Source organism: Daphnia carinata, chromosome 10 (genome assembly GCF_022539665.2).
Source record: "Daphnia carinata strain CSIRO-1 chromosome 10, CSIRO_AGI_Dcar_HiC_V3, whole genome shotgun sequence".
NCBI classification, from domain to species: domain Eukaryota; kingdom Metazoa; phylum Arthropoda; class Branchiopoda; order Diplostraca; family Daphniidae; genus Daphnia; species Daphnia carinata.
In genome coordinates, this window is record NC_081340.1 from 4,497,614 (window position 1) to 4,511,891 (window position 14,278).

A 14,278-nucleotide genomic window follows, 5' to 3' on the forward strand; every position below is an offset into this window, starting at 1 on the left:
AGCTCGGCCAGTAGACAGCTGCCCGTTGTGTCTCAGAACCGGGTGGGGATCAAAAGAAAAGTACATTGTAGCGCGCGCTGCATACATGCGGACATACACACGCACATATGTAAATACGACGATTCAATTCCGAATAAACAAGATTTCACTCAGCACGATTCCTGTTCCATTAGACAGTCGAACATAATAAGGGCAAAAGCAGTCATGGGGACACCTGAGTGAATGGGTAGTGGAAATCAAGGAAAGCTAACGGCCAACGACCCATGACCTGGTTGTTTGTTTGTCCTCCTGTTTAATTTTTTTTTAATCAGAGACCTGTGACATAAGTCCTTAATTAGGTTTACTGAAAAGGTGCTCGAAAAGCATTCTTCAGTATTTTACTTTGGAGATATGACGGCAAACCAAGTGGCTAAACCGAGAGGGAGAGAAGTATTTACTAATGCATTTGACTTGCTTGGAACATAACTATTTCCTGAGAAGGCGTGTTGCTTTTTCTCTTCTATAGCGAGAGGTTGTCTGCTGACAGAATTTTCTTTTCGTCGCCGACCTCTGACGGGGAGGTGGAAATGTAGAAAGGCGGCCGAAGGGTGTGTTGCGAGATGCCAGACCAACCAAGCTGCTTCCGACTGTCCCCGATGGAAAAAAAGAAAGAGGGCGGATGGGCTGGGTCACGGAGAGGAAAGAGGGCGAACGGTACTAGTCTTTCTACTTCAGTCTTGCCTCTCTTGGCGGTGGAATGGGGAAACGAGTACGACGGCACCACACGACCCCACCCACTTTCTATTCGACTCTCTCCTCCCCTGTCATTATCTATCTTTCTTGTGCATTCCTTTCACCATCACCATCGTCTTCTCTTTTCACTTCCGAGTGCGGTCAGATTAGGTTGCCCGCCTACTGCTCTGCTATGCTCTCCTAACCCTAATGCAGGCTGGTAAGAACAAAATCGAGGCGAATTGTCGTGAAACCTGATCGACAGAAGGTCTAAATAACTTGAATTGCCTGATACCTTTTCGCGAGCTAGTTTGAAAGAACTTTCTGGTATGATAGGTGTATAGGAAACCTAGTTGTAAAAGCTTTGACTTTGACGTCAAAATAATTTTTTGATGAAATTCAAGTCTCGCTCTGGTCAGAAAGAAAATGAAGCGCATCAACTAGCGCCGATACCACTTCCATTTTCTGCGACGTTGTCAAATCGCAAATTTTTTATCCAAACTATTTCTGCTTTATTTTTTTTTCTTCGTTTTCATTTTCTATAGAAAACACCGATTGAAAAGAAATTTTGAAATTCTGCGAGCTAAAAATGTGGTTTGTTATTAGAAAAATGTCCTTTACATGATTATTTACACAAGCTCGGTCAACAGTTTAACCACAGTAACTATTGCATATCAGGCATTACATAACCCTGACTAATTTAGCCATTAAAATAACCTTCCTAGTTTTTTTAAGTGAAGCAATTGAGCGATTAAAAAAAAAATAGCCATCTAGATCATTCTAGAGCAAATCGCCTTTGGCTACCACTAGGTGTCTCTTATTTCATATACAATTCGCATGATCGTAGGTCGTCTGATTCCAATTTGTACTGCCGTTTCAATATATCGCTTTTTGAACTTTGTAGGTTATTTTTGTGTATTAAACGCCAATTCATTGATTATTCGTTAATTCTTATTTTACTGGGAGGTAATCTTGCAATTATTCTTTTTACTTCGTTTCGAAGATTTTTTTTATAAGCGAAGTTTATGTGTGTACAAATCACTCGAATAAGAAAATCTTTCAAAAGTTTTGTTATCACATACCAGGTATTGAATCCAAAACTCGTTCGGAAATGACATCGAAAGGCTCCTTGCTGTGCTATAACCGAGGATGTGGACAGAGATTTGACCCAGAAGACAATGGCGATGGTATTCATAAAAATTTTCATAAAATGTTTACTGCTATTAAATATTTTCTTTTTTTTAAACAGAGGTTTGCCTTCACCACCCTGGTGCCCCCTTTTTCCATGATGCTTATAAAGGGTGGTCTTGCTGCAAGAAAAAATGCACAGATTTTACTGAATTTCTTAACATTAAAGTAACAACAAACAAGAATTAAAAATATTCGATAGCTATTCAGGTAAAAAATTTAATTGACTTGAATTGCAACTTGGTTCCAACAGGGATGCTCCAGGTCACCCCACAACAGTGAGAAACCCGTAGAAGCAGAGAAGCCTGAAGTAGATAAATCAAAAGCAAGTGAAATCATTGAATATAAAGCTCCTGAACCATTAAAACCATCGACTTTGCTGAGACCACCATTTGACTCTCCTCTAATCAAACTGCAATACTCAGTTAGTGCTAGTCTTCAACAAGAACTGGAAAAAAGTAAACCCACTGACAATTCGTCTCAAACGGCCATAAATAACTCGTTTTCTGATAGTATCAGAATAGGCGCTAGTTGCAAGAATGGAGGTTGTCAGCAGGTAATCGTACTTTAATTTATATGGTAATTCGAATGTCATTACTTATCGATTTCAACACACCAATCTACTCTAGACATACCAAAATGAGTCCAGTAACGATTCACCATGTTTGTTTCATCCTGGTGTGCCCATCTTCCATGAAGGTCTTAAGTATTGGACTTGTTGTACTCGACGCACAAGTGACTTTCAAGCTTTCCTGAACCAGGAAGGCTGTGAGACTGGAACACACGATTGGAAAACTGAGAAAGTAATAGAGATAGAAAATTTCAGAAAACTTCGAAACTTACAGCTGTATTCCAATGCCATAGGAGGAGCTAATCAAGAAATCAGCTCAATGTCGGCAAGATTGGATGCAAACTGGGACGCATGTCATAGTAAACATTTACTGCAAAAAACCCGACCCTAGTAACGAAACTTTGACCTATGTCGAAGTGAATCCTGTTCGCTTACGCGTCAAAATTCATTCGCTTACTGGAGGACCTTCTTATAACTCCGATATTGAGCTGCGAGGAGTAAGTATTTAGGCATTTCTGCATTATTAAGCTGTATAATTACAGCTTTATGCTGCATTTGCTAGATTATCGACACTGTGAGCAGTAGCGTTACCTACACACCGAGCAAAGTTGAAATCAAACTGAAGAAAGCCGAACCTATGTCATGGAACAAGCTGGAAGTACCTCGTCAAGAACCTTTGGTAGCGCAACCAGGTGCGGTGCAAAAAGTAGATAAAGAGGAAAACATGCCCAAAGTCGATGTGTTGGATCTAAGTGATCTATAACATTATTTACTTGGATCGTGTTAAACATAAAAAATTAAACTTTGTCAAAGAATGCCGCGTATTCGAGGTTATTCTGTGCTCCGTATTGAGTGCGAAACAAATCAGAATAATAAATAATACAGTATTGATTTGAAACTATCTAAGTGTTGCATTGAATGTTACAGAACATGATTGTACATGGGTTTGGAATTTCTGGATAAACTGGGAATGCTACTTGAAAATAAAGCCAGATGATGAGCCCTTGGGTGAGCATTAAAAACAAAAGAGGGAAACCTTAATCGATCACAAGTCACGCCTGAAAGTAGTTATTCACCAACAGAATGCTTCACGGCTAAAGTGCAATGCTACTAGGCTAACGAATCGAAGTGCAACTAAAAGTTCTACAAGCAATACACTTACTGGTTTGTTGAGCCCCAGGATGCAGCTTCTTCCACAAATGTCTATTTATTACTATAGAAAGAGAAATACAAAAACAAGCAAACACTTTAACTACACTGAATAAAATTGCTAGGAACCTACAGTATAAGTGTCAGAAACGATTATTGAGACCTTAAAAGATGTACAGTATCCTCCAGAAAAAAGAGGCACCCCCCGGTCGCCAAAAATAAAATAATATATTACTAGCGCTAGATGGCATTTATTTTTTGCAACATATAAACAAAAAAAGCATGCGTTTTTTTTTGTTTGTTTGTTTTGACGGCAAAATTCCAGACGGTTTGCCGATTTCCGATGTTTTTTGTAATTTTGCTTCGAGCAAAATAAAGAAAACTGAAAATTTGAGAAGTCTGGAGAAAGGCACACATTGTCTGAATCGTAACCTTTTCCCAAACTCACTTTTTTTTTCCAAATTTTCCGTTGTCGGAACGGAACGGAGCGATGTGTGCCTTTCTCCAGACTTCTCAAATTTTCAGTTTTCTTTATTTTGCTCGAAGCAAAATTACAAAAAACATCGGAAATCGGCAAACCGTCTGGAATTTTGCCGTCAAAACAAACAAACAAAAAAAAACGCATGCTTTTTTTGTTTATATGTTGCAAAAAATAAATGCCATCTAGCGCTAGTAATATATTATTTTATTTTTGGCGACCGGGGGGTGCCTCTTTTTTGTGGAGGATACTGTACGCATTACGGATCTCACTGTGCAGACTATGAGGATAACACCAATGTGAATTAATTTTAAGTAAATAATTTTTTTTTTTTGCACAACCATCCGAAAGAATAGACGGACGAAATACTTTGGCTTTGTTCGAATTGACGGATGGTAAATAACTCTGGGTTTCAGCCATTTTATCCCGTTGGGTTTTGATCATTACGATAAAGGGATAAAATGTGTAAATGCAATGTAAACATGGATACTAACAAAAAAACGACTAAATAACCAATGAGTTTAAGGATTTAAAAAAAGGGGAATTTGTTTTAAAAGGTGTGCTGCTTAGCCATGGCCACACAACACCTTAAACTATAAATTAAAGAGAGATTTTTTAGACTCCTCCTCCACTGCGGTCCACTGGTATAGCTTTCCTTTTTGCTTCTTCCTCTTCAGCGTTTTTCTGAGCTTCTTGTGCCAACTGGTCAAAACGTGAGTTCGTTACGCGACCAGATTTGATACAGGCCATTAGCTGTAATTCAACAATGGTGTTAAATTATTCATCACGAGGAAAGAAAAAAAAAATATTCTATGGGTCAAGCAGGCTGAGGGCATGAGTGTAAGTGTGGTAGATTAGTAAAGCCTTTTAATAGTTAAAATCCACCTGAAGGAATTCATCCAGCTCGACTACGCCGTTCGAGTTAACGTCCACCTCTCGAAGAATCTCGTGCATCTGAGTACCCGAAATGATTTCACCTTGACGCTGCCACCATCGAAAGAGAGACCAAATCAGAAGGACAAACACAGTAGGTTAATAACCTCACCACGAAAAGCGTACGACGTGGAACACTTCCAACTACAGGAGCTTATTTAACGAAGATGTGGTACAAAAAATAAAATAAATGAAATGAAGAAGGTAAGCAACAAGCTAGCTGTTTCGACCCGTTGTCTAACTTGAATTTTTTAGAAACCTGTATGAACTCGGAAAGATCAGTTTGACCATTCAATCGCAGATCGACTTTATTCAGAGCTGCATGGATTTCCTCTCCCGAAATCTCATGATTGCGAATTAGATCCCCTGTCTTGTGATGTAAAACAATTTTCGAATTTTTAGATTCTATCAACGTTCCGTCGTCTAGGCTACCGCCCCAAACTGATCGAATCAGGTTGGAGATACCGAGTAAGAAAAAATCGTGAAATTTAGATGAAATGTCGTGTACCTTGAGCCCTCGGCGAATATCGTTGATAGAGATGTAACCCTTCTTTTCCTTGTCGAGCGCCTGGAAACGTTTGATGTAATTTGAGATTTCTTCTCGTGACAAGTTGATTGGGATTTTGTCTCGGCTTTGTCTGTTAACTTGTTGTCCCATTTCTTCCTTAAGGAATTTAACCGCTTCTGCGTACTGTCGTTTCTGTTCAGCGTCGGACCATTTCAGTTCTTCAGCCATAATGGAAATAATACTTGGAAGGGCTTCTTCGGCCGCCTAGATCAAGAAAATACTCTATCAAGTATGATACATTAAAAGTTGGCTTCACTTCTTACCTGAACATTTAGGAAGGCTAGGCGAAGACGACGAGCAATCACATCTATGGCAGTGCATGCATATTCCCTAACGGCATATCTGACCTAGAATTGAAAAGATATTTTTTTATTACTACCTTAGCAAAAGGTAAGAAGTAATTTCTACTCACTTCGGCATCGATATAAGGAAATTCTTCATGTAATCTCTTTCCGACAATCGGCCACCGTTTGCCAGTCAATGCAGCCAGTTTGGCAACAGAGAAGGCTCGGTCTCCGTAAGTTTCCGACAAATGTTTGGCTACCTAAAATAATTAATAAATATATTATTTAATTTTTCGTTATTAATTTGTAGTGTACAATATACCTCGCTCTCCAATCCAAAATCTTGCACTAGTCTGATAAACATGGCTATTGGATAGCACCAAAGGAATTAAACTTAATTTCATTAATTAAAATTTTTAATTTAGCATAAGACTTTACTTGGTGTCCATCCATGAGCGCCCTCAAGAAGGAGTCCGTCAGTGGCAGATTCTCGAAGAGCTGGCAAATTGCACTTCTTGACCGCTGCATCGAGCGTTTCCATAGCCATGGAGCGGTACGTAGTCCATTTACCTCCAGCGATTGTTACGAGTCCACTATCACTCACGTGCACGATATGGTTTCTGACCAGCGACTGAGAGTTTGGTTTATTTGGATCTGATACTAAAGGACGGATCCCACTCCAGGCCGACAGGACGTCACCACGGCGAACTTCAATATCCGGACTTAAGTACGATCGGATTTCACCGAGGATGAACTCGATATCGTCTTCTGTCGGACTTGGATGGTGAGTCACTTCACAGGGGGTATCAGTTGTTCCAGCGATAGTCAAACCCTAATACAGATTAGTGAAGTACTTTGAATTTAACAGCAGTTCAAGATCACTTAACGGGAACCTTGACATTTTAACAGTTACTTTTGATCCACTGAAAAGCAACAAACCGGTAACTTGTTTTCGTCAATATTGCTTATAAATACTGGGCAAAAATTTGTAAGATATTCCCCGAATATGGAAGTTCACGTTGCTTTTGCGTTTTAAAATTAAAATTGCGGCTTTTGCTTTTCAATGTATCCAAGCAATTTATCCACGCCATACCACGAATCGAATAATGTTTGCAAAACTTTCTTAGTAGTACCTGCCACGGCAAAAAGAAAATTACACGTCCATCCGAAGTGGAGGGATCAAGTAAGCCCATACTGGCTGGGCTATAGTAATCCGGCAACACGATATGAACACCTGCGGAGGGTGCGCATATTTTGTTCACTGTCTGTTGATCCATTTCCCTGATGGAATCCGTGAAGGGACCCGTAGCATTGATGACACATTTTGCTCGGACGTCCCATTCTTTGCCGGTAATCTCGTCACGTACATGTGCACCGGAGATTTTTTCTTGGCCTTCGCTATCTTTATTTTTCGTTAGACTCAACTGTTAAGATTCAGGTGTGTGATTAACCTAGATTTAGAATAGCCAAATTATCATTGATTCTTACCACTTTCACGTGATTTGCAACGGTAGCTCCGAGACGAGCGGCAGTTAAAGCGATGGCTATGTTCATACGAGCGTCATTGTGTTGACCATCATAGTAAACAATTGCCCCACAAAGTTTGTCTTTTCGAAGCATTGGGAAAAGTTCGATAGCCTTCTCTTTGCTTAGTACGTAGGAGCTTTTAATGCACTTTGTTCCGGCAACTAAATCGTACACTATTGAGGAACACAACAGAAATAAAAATAAATTAGTATCAGGAAGAAAAATATGTTTTACATGAATACTTTTTATTCCAGACCAGTAATAAGGAATTTGCCACCAAGTATAAACTGGTAACATCTAGATAAAATAAAGTAATGCATTAATAATTTATCCATTAGAACTTCAGTAAAAACTTTATAATTTACAATAGGAAGAGGGTAGGAGAGATGAGGGGCGATTTCTAAGAGATTCGCTCGTTCGTGAAGGGCTTCTTTGACCATCTTATACTGTTCAATATCTAAATTGAAAATTGCTTTTTGGAGGTAGCGTACACCGCCATGTAGCAGCTTCGTGCTTCTGCTACTCGTCCCTGAACTGAAATCATCCAGTTCAACTAATGCTGTTTTTAGACCTGATAGATATTGAATTAGAAATACCATACATTACTGTAGCCTGCTTGAGGTAAAGTGGTATTTGTTTTATCTAAGTATTCATACCCCGTGACACTGAATCCAAAGCACATCCTGCTCCTGTTGCTCCTCCACCTATAACTAAGACATCATAGACTTCATCTTCAAGTGCTTTAAGCTGTTCGCTTCTAGTTGGTAAAGGCTTAGTTGGCCTTGATTTCAAATTGTCAGCAGCTAAGACATGACCAAATTGTTTCTATGATGAGAAAGACATTGACGATTATGAAAATTGAACTCCTATAACTACAGATGCAATACCTTAGTGTGGTTATCATCTCCAAAAACCCATGATGCAAGAGCAACAGTTCCACCCAAGGCAATTCCACCAGCAGCAAGTTTCTTAATGCGCCTTGCAGCCATTGCAAGTGATTAAAATTTTAGAATTTGCACCTGTTTAAAAATATCCATTCTTAATCTAATGACTGAATGGTTGTGTATGACAAATTATGTAATAAAACAAGAAAAATTATACCTTTGCAGCTTTGAGTGGGACGTCCAATTTAGATACCGGCTTTGGTTTAAAAATAGAAAGCTCGGTGAGCAGGACGGTCACAGGTTGTCACAGCAAGAAGCTGACAACTGTACTTCACATAAAATAAAGGAATCGACTTCCTTTTACCCAGAAGACTAGCAGACATGTGATGCAATAAACAGATAGGCGGAGTCTCTCGTGACACATAACAAAAACCCAGAAATTAGCGAAAACCGGTTTATTCCATGCCTAGCAAAAAAACGGTTAGAAGCTAGAAGGGAAAATCTAAATTGGAAAAAAAGGCGCCAAGGTCAAGAAAGTCATACACCCTGTAATCACGTGGGAGGTGGACCTGAGCTGAGACTGGGAGTCGACAGCAGACAAGCCGAGCTGCCGAGCTAGAAGCTTAAAAGAAAAAGAAATGGAACAATCCGCGTAACTAGTTAGAAGGAGCTTCTCTCAATTCTTTCGCTACCCCAAAAGTCTTTTTGCTAATTTTTTTTTTATTTTCATACTACAGCCGACGTTATACTCGATTGAGATGTGTTCAATGTAGACTGCAGGATATGTCAAAAAGCCGTGTTAATAAGATGTGAAATCTATGATCGTTTTCCTGATAACAAAACATTATCACATACTGAAAGCTCCATAGTTAGGCACAGCTTCTTATTAGACAGTTTTTGTTTCATGTGTCTTCAAAAGGTGTAGGGAAGAAACGTCTTCTAGGTACTATCTGTTTGTGAAAAACCATAAATAAAAAATTTATTTTATCAGAATGGATGAAGATATGCGTCTCTTTATTAGTGAGTGGCTTAAAGACACACAGAATGATGTGTGGAACAAATCTTTGTCATCCAATTGTGACATGATTGAAGCAATCTACAGCCTGATTGAAGAATGGAAAAGCAATAAAGATGTAAAGACAATATATTTGATGATTGATTAGAGTATTATAAGATTTTTTGTATTTAATTATAGCTATTCAACATTTTATGTCTCCGTCTATTTGGATTCTACAGAGAAAACAATATGGAATCGAAAGTGTTTTCATTACAATTTGTCCCTAGTCTAATTTATTCTTATTTAAGTGCAATTGCACAAGGAGAGAAAAAAGTGGGTATTATAAATAGTAAATGTTTATTGAAGAAACTGATTTACTAATATTGCTAGCAGGATGCTGGAAGTATGCAAACATTATTGTTGGCAATTTATAATTTGGAAGCTGGAGAAGAAGCCCAGAATCCCAAAACCCATTCCTTTAGGATACCAAACATTGCACAGCCTTCAGTCTATCATGATGTAATCACAAAATAATAAATCTTTTCAGAGTTCTATTTGCCAGTTAACCTATTCTCAATTGCAGACATCAGCAATAGCATCATCTTCACTGACAGAATCAGCTTTAAAGAGACTTGATCCAACCAACCGAATTACTGTCAAATTTGGTCCCCATCCACACTTGCACAGCTTCAACGCCGAGAACCGCCTTCCCGCTATGGCAGCCTTACTACGCATTTATTCCAACTACCTATCCATGTATTTGAGGAGCACATTGTCAGAAACTTGCATGGCCTTTCGTCGGTAAAATATTTTGAGTTTACTTGTGAGTCAAAAGATTATATCTCAAGTAAATTTCAGGTTGGTAGCTCAAGGCTACACTCGTAATTCTGAAGGCTCTCCGCGAATCCCGCTGTCTTCGAACTTGTTGGTTGAAATGCTCCATCTAATTTACTCACTGACGTAAATAATAATTTTAGTCCTCGTTGAAAAACGAGACAGCCTTTTTCTTTTTTGCATGGCTTCAAAATAAGTTTATGCGTTTCTTTTTATTTAATTATTATTGTTTCTTTTTTAATCATTTGTGCGTTTTCTGTTCTTGCCTTGGTTGGAATTGCAGTCCATTACCCATAATCAACGACACATATGTTCGATTGCATTCTCCTCCACCAGCACCGGTCGCTAGGTTTGCACTTACTTATTTATGTTTTTTTTCTTTTAATTTTATTTATTACTTGTATAATGTATTTATGTACATTTTTACTTGTTGTAAACGTCTCGGAAGTAAGTGGTTTTAAAGCATTGTTTTTTTCATTTGTTGTCTTTAGCATGGAGGATGAGGATCTTGCGAGCGCAGCCAGGCAAACCCTCGAGGCTGTGCAACGTCGTGTTGAAATGGAACTAATGGCTGCACCAATGTTGGTTAGTGCAGCTATGGCCGATTCATCGCATCTTAGTATAAAAGGTATGTCTGCACAAAACTTTTTTTTAAACTTCTTAAATAAATTATAATGTCCTGAATTAGGTGAGCATAGCTCGCCACAGCTAATGAGTAGCGGTGCAAACGGTGGTTCTGCGCGAGCCATGTGGAAGTCCATGATAACTAATGCATCATTCCGAACCAAGAAACTGCCAGATGACATTACAATTGCGCAAGTAGCCGAGGCGGCTGCGGCCGCAGCAGCAGCTGCAGCTGCTAACACATCATCATCGGCATTGCCTCTAAACCAATCGTCCATACCGGTTCACCTAGTTTCAATAACGGAAGAAAATGATGAACCGAGTGGTGGAGGTGGTGGCAAAAGCAGTTTCCGTTTATCGGAATTGGTCAAAAAGAAGAGCAAACCAAAGCCTGCAAGGAATAAACCCAATAATAACGTCGGTGTCATCTTAGATGGGTCTAGCCACCATCCCCATTTGACTGAAAGCAACGGTGTTGTTTCCAATCCATCAGACCGAAACAGCGATTGCGAAACCAAAGAAGAAGCTGAATTGCGTCGGCGCAGCAGTGAATTTAACGGAACCCAGGTGTAAATACCTCGAGCTTACTTCTAGTGTGGGAAGGGGGAACAGTCAAACTGACGTGAAACAAGAACTTTCATTCCACACAGTGACCATCGGCACGAAGCCAGGTGGGCGCTGAAAAAGTTCAAGGACCAGCCACTAAATCAAGAATTATCTGCTTTTGCTTTCTTCCTATTTCTCCTCCATTTCCTCCCAATTTCTTGTTGTTCTTTGGCCTTTTTCAATGGCGCCTGGCGTCTTCTGTGTTCCAGTTACAGATGTGCGTGCCATTAGCCCGTCTTCATCTCAGATTTACCTCAGTAGCTTGTAAGCCAGCATGTAGAAGATCAAAGAGCGTTCAGCATTTGCCCATGAAAATTGCCGCGGGATTCATGCGTAGCTTTAGGCCATTTTTAAGGGCAAAAAATTTGACGCAAGAAATTTTTTGCATCTAGTGTAGATTGGAGGTGTGTTAGTTCCATTAATAATTCCCTTTAATATTCGTGGCAGATAGCACATCAAAAAAATTTCTTGCAGAAATCGAAATTTCCATCAGTAATTTTTGAGAAAAAAGTGAGGGTACTTTTTCCATTTCGTGTTGAAGGGGCATCTTTAAGTAAAACCTTTTGGCTATCCTTGGCTTTTCATTTTCTGCCATCTCCTTGTTATCGTTATCTTTTCCTTTAGAGCTCTTCAGATCATAGTAGAATATCGATGTTATTTATCGCACTCACGTGTACACGTTCTTTTAAAAAGAAATCTCCTTTGATGGATGCAAGGAAGTACAGCCAACCCTCCCTTTTTAAAGTAACTGTTTGTACCTGCAGATGTGTGCAAAATAGATTACTGTACAGAGCAACTGATTCATTTGCACAATTGTTATATCAACGCGGCTATCTTAATCTGTATTAAACGTAAAATCTGTTTGGATAGGCGGAGAACAGAAATTAAATACTGGTGGTGCCTATAACAAAAAATAATAATAATACAGTATTATGAAAGAGTAGACTAAGAAAATAATATTACCTCATGAACTGGCGAAGAATGTGGTGACGATGGAGACACAAATGCCAAAAGTTTGCGAGGAGAATAAGTGAACGAAGGCGACCCGGAACATGACTCCGGCCATTTGGGTAACTTGATAATGCGTGGCGACTTGCTGGTAGAGTTTTGACGAGGAGAGTGAGAATCGATGTTTTCGGACCTAAGCACTTGCACCTCAAAAGCATTTGGGGAACAGGTATTTTGGTCTGTTAGTGTAAGTTTCTTTTGGTGGAATTTCCGCATTAAGCTGTCTTTTTGGTGCAGTTGACGCTTCTTTATTGGTCGTCGGCTGCTGCTCTCCTTTCTAAGCGTTCTAAAGTTGGCTTCCAACTGCTGGACGGCGGCATTTATAGTTTCAACCCATTTTTTGCCTTCTTCAGCGGTATCCGAACAAAGCAGAAGACATTCGTCTCTGCAAGTCACCTTAAATTGTAAAGAAATCATATAATCATAAATGAAGAAAATTAAGAATTTAAGTATTTTGTTACTCTGAACAATCCATCTCCTACTACGGCTTCTGCTTTACAATGACGAAGTGGCAGGACACAGTTACAGATTAGAGAACCTTTATGGTAAATTTCACTACCAGGGGAACGAACTCTACAATACAGCAACATGTCATTGAAGAGGATAAAATATCTGTGATGGGCGGATTCACTATCAGCCGAAACTTTCCTCAAACTTCCTTCTAAAAACCAAAATCAGATAGTACAAAATTTTGAGCACACGATCAATAGTTTGAAGCACAAATTCAAATGTACCTTTAATCAATCGCCGACCGGGGGTGATTATTTTAGGGTTTCCTTGTGCTAGTGAACGTTGTATTCGAATCATTCTTTGCACGTTTTCCTGTTCGCGAATCTGTTCATTGATGTGATGGGCAACAGCTTCAATTTGCTTAAGTGCAGCATTCAGTATAGTGTACTCTTCTTCTGTTTGATCAGTATGGGCAATCAATTCAGTGAGGAGTAGCCGGTATCTGGGAACACGCTGAATTGGCACTATTAGCAAAGCTTCCAGTTTCCTAGAAATATTGGGTAAGCGTTCTTGTTGGCTAACAAATGCTTCAAATGCTTTGTTGGATTTTCTCAAGGCCTGTTAGAATTTTTTTTTTTCAGAAATTTTGTTACATAAAATAATCACCATTTGTTTCATTCTATTAAACCTGTAGGGAACGGGTGGCAAGTTCATAATCATGAGCATATGTAGAGTATAGTTTGAGATATGGTGCTATTTTAAAGAAAGCAGATCCAACATTTTCTGATTGACGCAACTCTTCATGTAACACAATGTTTAATGAATAAAGAGGTTCAATGTCACCAAATATAGCAGAGAAATTTTGTTTTGGTATTGTGTTTTTATCACGAACAGGACGGACGAAACCCTTGATGTGCAAAAATGAACAAAATAATTAGAAGAAAGTAAATGCAATTTGTGAGAACTATTCATGCTTACATTAAGTAGCATATCCAATTGCTTTATGTAAGATTCTTCTGAACTTATAATTTCTTCCAGAACATTTTTTCTTAAACGTAATCTACGTTCCTTGTTTTCGTCCATATTTCTATCAGAAGAAGGAGAAGAAGTCATTGCATTACAATATTATGTCGCCCACATTCACAAATCCGTTTAACTACCCCAACACCGATGATGAACTCAAATTCAAATGAACGACGCCATCTTGGCGTTGCCAAATATGCTTTTACTTTTTGTACCCGTTTCCACAAAGGAATTATAATTAGAATCACAACATTGCATAACTATTATAGCAAAAAATGCAAATATTTCGTTGTCATCTTTGCACACATGGTCCATAAATTGTTTATTCAACAACCTTTCATGATTTTCATCAGCGATTAAAGTCCTCCTACAAATAGTTTTTTCGAAAAAAAGCAAAATATTTGCTTTCTGTAAAAAAGACAGTAATGCAAAGAAAACTAGCA

General features: G+C 38.9%; 4 protein-coding genes and 1 long non-coding RNA gene across 10 annotated transcripts in view; 2 read left to right on the plus strand and 3 right to left on the minus strand.

The window, feature by feature from the left end:
* Nucleotides 1-806: 806 nt before the first annotated feature.
* On the plus strand, nucleotides 807-3,349 carry LOC130703417 (cysteine and histidine-rich domain-containing protein 1-like). Of its 3 annotated transcripts, none has more exons than XM_057524909.2 (7): nucleotides 807-931; nucleotides 1,797-1,898; nucleotides 1,961-2,067; nucleotides 2,153-2,455; nucleotides 2,529-2,702; nucleotides 2,764-2,967; nucleotides 3,033-3,349. In XM_057524909.2, the coding sequence occupies exons 1-7, from the start codon at nucleotides 922-924 to the stop codon at nucleotides 3,231-3,233; spliced, it is 1,101 nt and encodes a 366-aa protein (XP_057380892.1). In that variant the 5' UTR covers nucleotides 807-921; the 3' UTR covers nucleotides 3,234-3,349. The 3 variants fall into 3 exon arrangements, with proteins under 3 accessions (XP_057380892.1, XP_057380893.1, XP_059353209.1); XM_057524910.2 differs by lacking the exon at nucleotides 807-931 and adding an exon at nucleotides 1,560-1,677; XM_059497226.1 differs by lacking the exon at nucleotides 807-931 and adding an exon at nucleotides 1,581-1,670 and having other exon boundaries at nucleotides 1,790-1,898.
* LOC130703407 (glycerol-3-phosphate dehydrogenase, mitochondrial-like) lies at nucleotides 2,727-8,866 on the minus strand. Of its 3 annotated transcripts, XM_057524898.2 has the most exons (15): nucleotides 8,837-8,861; nucleotides 8,511-8,759; nucleotides 8,297-8,428; nucleotides 8,066-8,234; nucleotides 7,775-7,980; nucleotides 7,652-7,706; nucleotides 7,371-7,582; nucleotides 7,016-7,306; nucleotides 6,321-6,714; nucleotides 6,205-6,248; nucleotides 6,011-6,142; nucleotides 5,862-5,945; nucleotides 5,539-5,802; nucleotides 5,290-5,400; nucleotides 2,727-4,850 (listed from the first exon to the last, which is right to left on the minus strand). In XM_057524898.2, the coding sequence occupies exons 3-15, from the start codon at nucleotides 8,396-8,398 to the stop codon at nucleotides 4,713-4,715; spliced, it is 2,202 nt and encodes a 733-aa protein (XP_057380881.1). In that variant the 5' UTR covers nucleotides 8,399-8,428; nucleotides 8,511-8,759; nucleotides 8,837-8,861; the 3' UTR covers nucleotides 2,727-4,712. The 3 variants fall into 3 exon arrangements, with proteins under 3 accessions (XP_057380881.1, XP_057380883.1, XP_059353205.1); XM_057524900.2 differs by lacking the exon at nucleotides 5,290-5,400 and adding an exon at nucleotides 4,983-5,081 and having other exon boundaries at nucleotides 8,511-8,866; XM_059497222.1 differs by lacking the exons at nucleotides 8,511-8,759; nucleotides 8,837-8,861 and having other exon boundaries at nucleotides 8,297-8,447.
* LOC132088384 (uncharacterized) overlaps nucleotides 2,727-14,278 on the minus strand; it is a 62,336-nt gene continuing 50,784 nt past the window's right edge. The window contains exon 2 of the long non-coding RNA XR_009421922.1: nucleotides 2,727-2,785. This is a non-coding gene — a long non-coding RNA (uncharacterized LOC132088384). The remainder of the gene's footprint in view (nucleotides 2,786-14,278) is intronic.
* LOC130703435 (hyccin-like) lies at nucleotides 8,996-12,150 on the plus strand. Of its 2 annotated transcripts, XM_057524935.2 has the most exons (8): nucleotides 8,996-9,426; nucleotides 9,489-9,623; nucleotides 9,684-9,809; nucleotides 9,874-10,091; nucleotides 10,149-10,250; nucleotides 10,408-10,473; nucleotides 10,616-10,752; nucleotides 10,813-12,150. In XM_057524935.2, the coding sequence occupies exons 1-8, from the start codon at nucleotides 9,286-9,288 to the stop codon at nucleotides 11,319-11,321; spliced, it is 1,434 nt and encodes a 477-aa protein (XP_057380918.1). In that variant the 5' UTR covers nucleotides 8,996-9,285; the 3' UTR covers nucleotides 11,322-12,150. The 2 variants fall into 2 exon arrangements, with proteins under 2 accessions (XP_057380918.1, XP_059353208.1); XM_059497225.1 differs by lacking the exon at nucleotides 10,408-10,473.
* LOC130703411 (FYVE, RhoGEF and PH domain-containing protein 3-like) lies at nucleotides 12,183-14,018 on the minus strand. The gene is made up of 6 exons (XM_057524904.2): nucleotides 13,791-14,018; nucleotides 13,501-13,719; nucleotides 13,097-13,430; nucleotides 12,824-13,023; nucleotides 12,318-12,758; nucleotides 12,183-12,255 (listed from the first exon to the last, which is right to left on the minus strand). The coding sequence occupies exons 1-6, from the start codon at nucleotides 13,923-13,925 to the stop codon at nucleotides 12,190-12,192; spliced, it is 1,395 nt and encodes a 464-aa protein (XP_057380887.1). The 5' UTR covers nucleotides 13,926-14,018; the 3' UTR covers nucleotides 12,183-12,189.

What these genes read in the sequence shown, in the direction of transcription:
- LOC130703417 (XM_057524909.2), top strand. An exon ending in CCCAGAAGACAATGGCGATG is followed by an intron (nt 1,899 to 1,960) that starts GTATTCATAAAA and finishes TTTTTTAAACAG; the next exon opens with AGGTTTGCCTTCACCACCCT. An exon ending in AGAATGGAGGTTGTCAGCAG is followed by an intron (nt 2,456 to 2,528) that starts GTAATCGTACTT and finishes AATCTACTCTAG; the next exon opens with ACATACCAAAATGAGTCCAG.
- LOC130703407 (XM_057524898.2), bottom strand. Translation starts at nt 8,398, where the DNA reads ATGGCTGCAAGGCGCATTAAGAAACTTGCTGCTGGTGGAATTGCCTTG. An exon ending in TCTCCTACCCTCTTCCTATT is followed by an intron (nt 7,707 to 7,774) that starts GTAAATTATAAA and finishes TATTTTATCTAG; the next exon opens with ATGTTACCAGTTTATACTTG. An exon ending in TAGCCTTCCTAAATGTTCAG is followed by an intron (nt 5,803 to 5,861) that starts GTAAGAAGTGAA and finishes TTCTTGATCTAG; the next exon opens with GCGGCCGAAGAAGCCCTTCC.
- LOC130703435 (XM_057524935.2), top strand. Translation starts at nt 9,286, where the DNA reads ATGGATGAAGATATGCGTCTCTTTATTAGTGAGTGGCTTAAAGACACA. An exon ending in TTGCACAAGGAGAGAAAAAA is followed by an intron (nt 9,624 to 9,683) that starts GTGGGTATTATA and finishes TATTGCTAGCAG; the next exon opens with GATGCTGGAAGTATGCAAAC. An exon ending in AGCCTTCAGTCTATCATGAT is followed by an intron (nt 9,810 to 9,873) that starts GTAATCACAAAA and finishes TCTCAATTGCAG; the next exon opens with ACATCAGCAATAGCATCATC.
- LOC130703411 (XM_057524904.2), bottom strand. Translation starts at nt 13,925, where the DNA reads ATGACTTCTTCTCCTTCTTCTGATAGAAATATGGACGAAAACAAGGAA. An exon ending in AATTGGATATGCTACTTAAT is followed by an intron (nt 13,720 to 13,790) that starts GTAAGCATGAAT and finishes TTGCACATCAAG; the next exon opens with GGTTTCGTCCGTCCTGTTCG. An exon ending in TAGGAGATGGATTGTTCAGA is followed by an intron (nt 12,759 to 12,823) that starts GTAACAAAATAC and finishes TTACAATTTAAG; the next exon opens with GTGACTTGCAGAGACGAATG.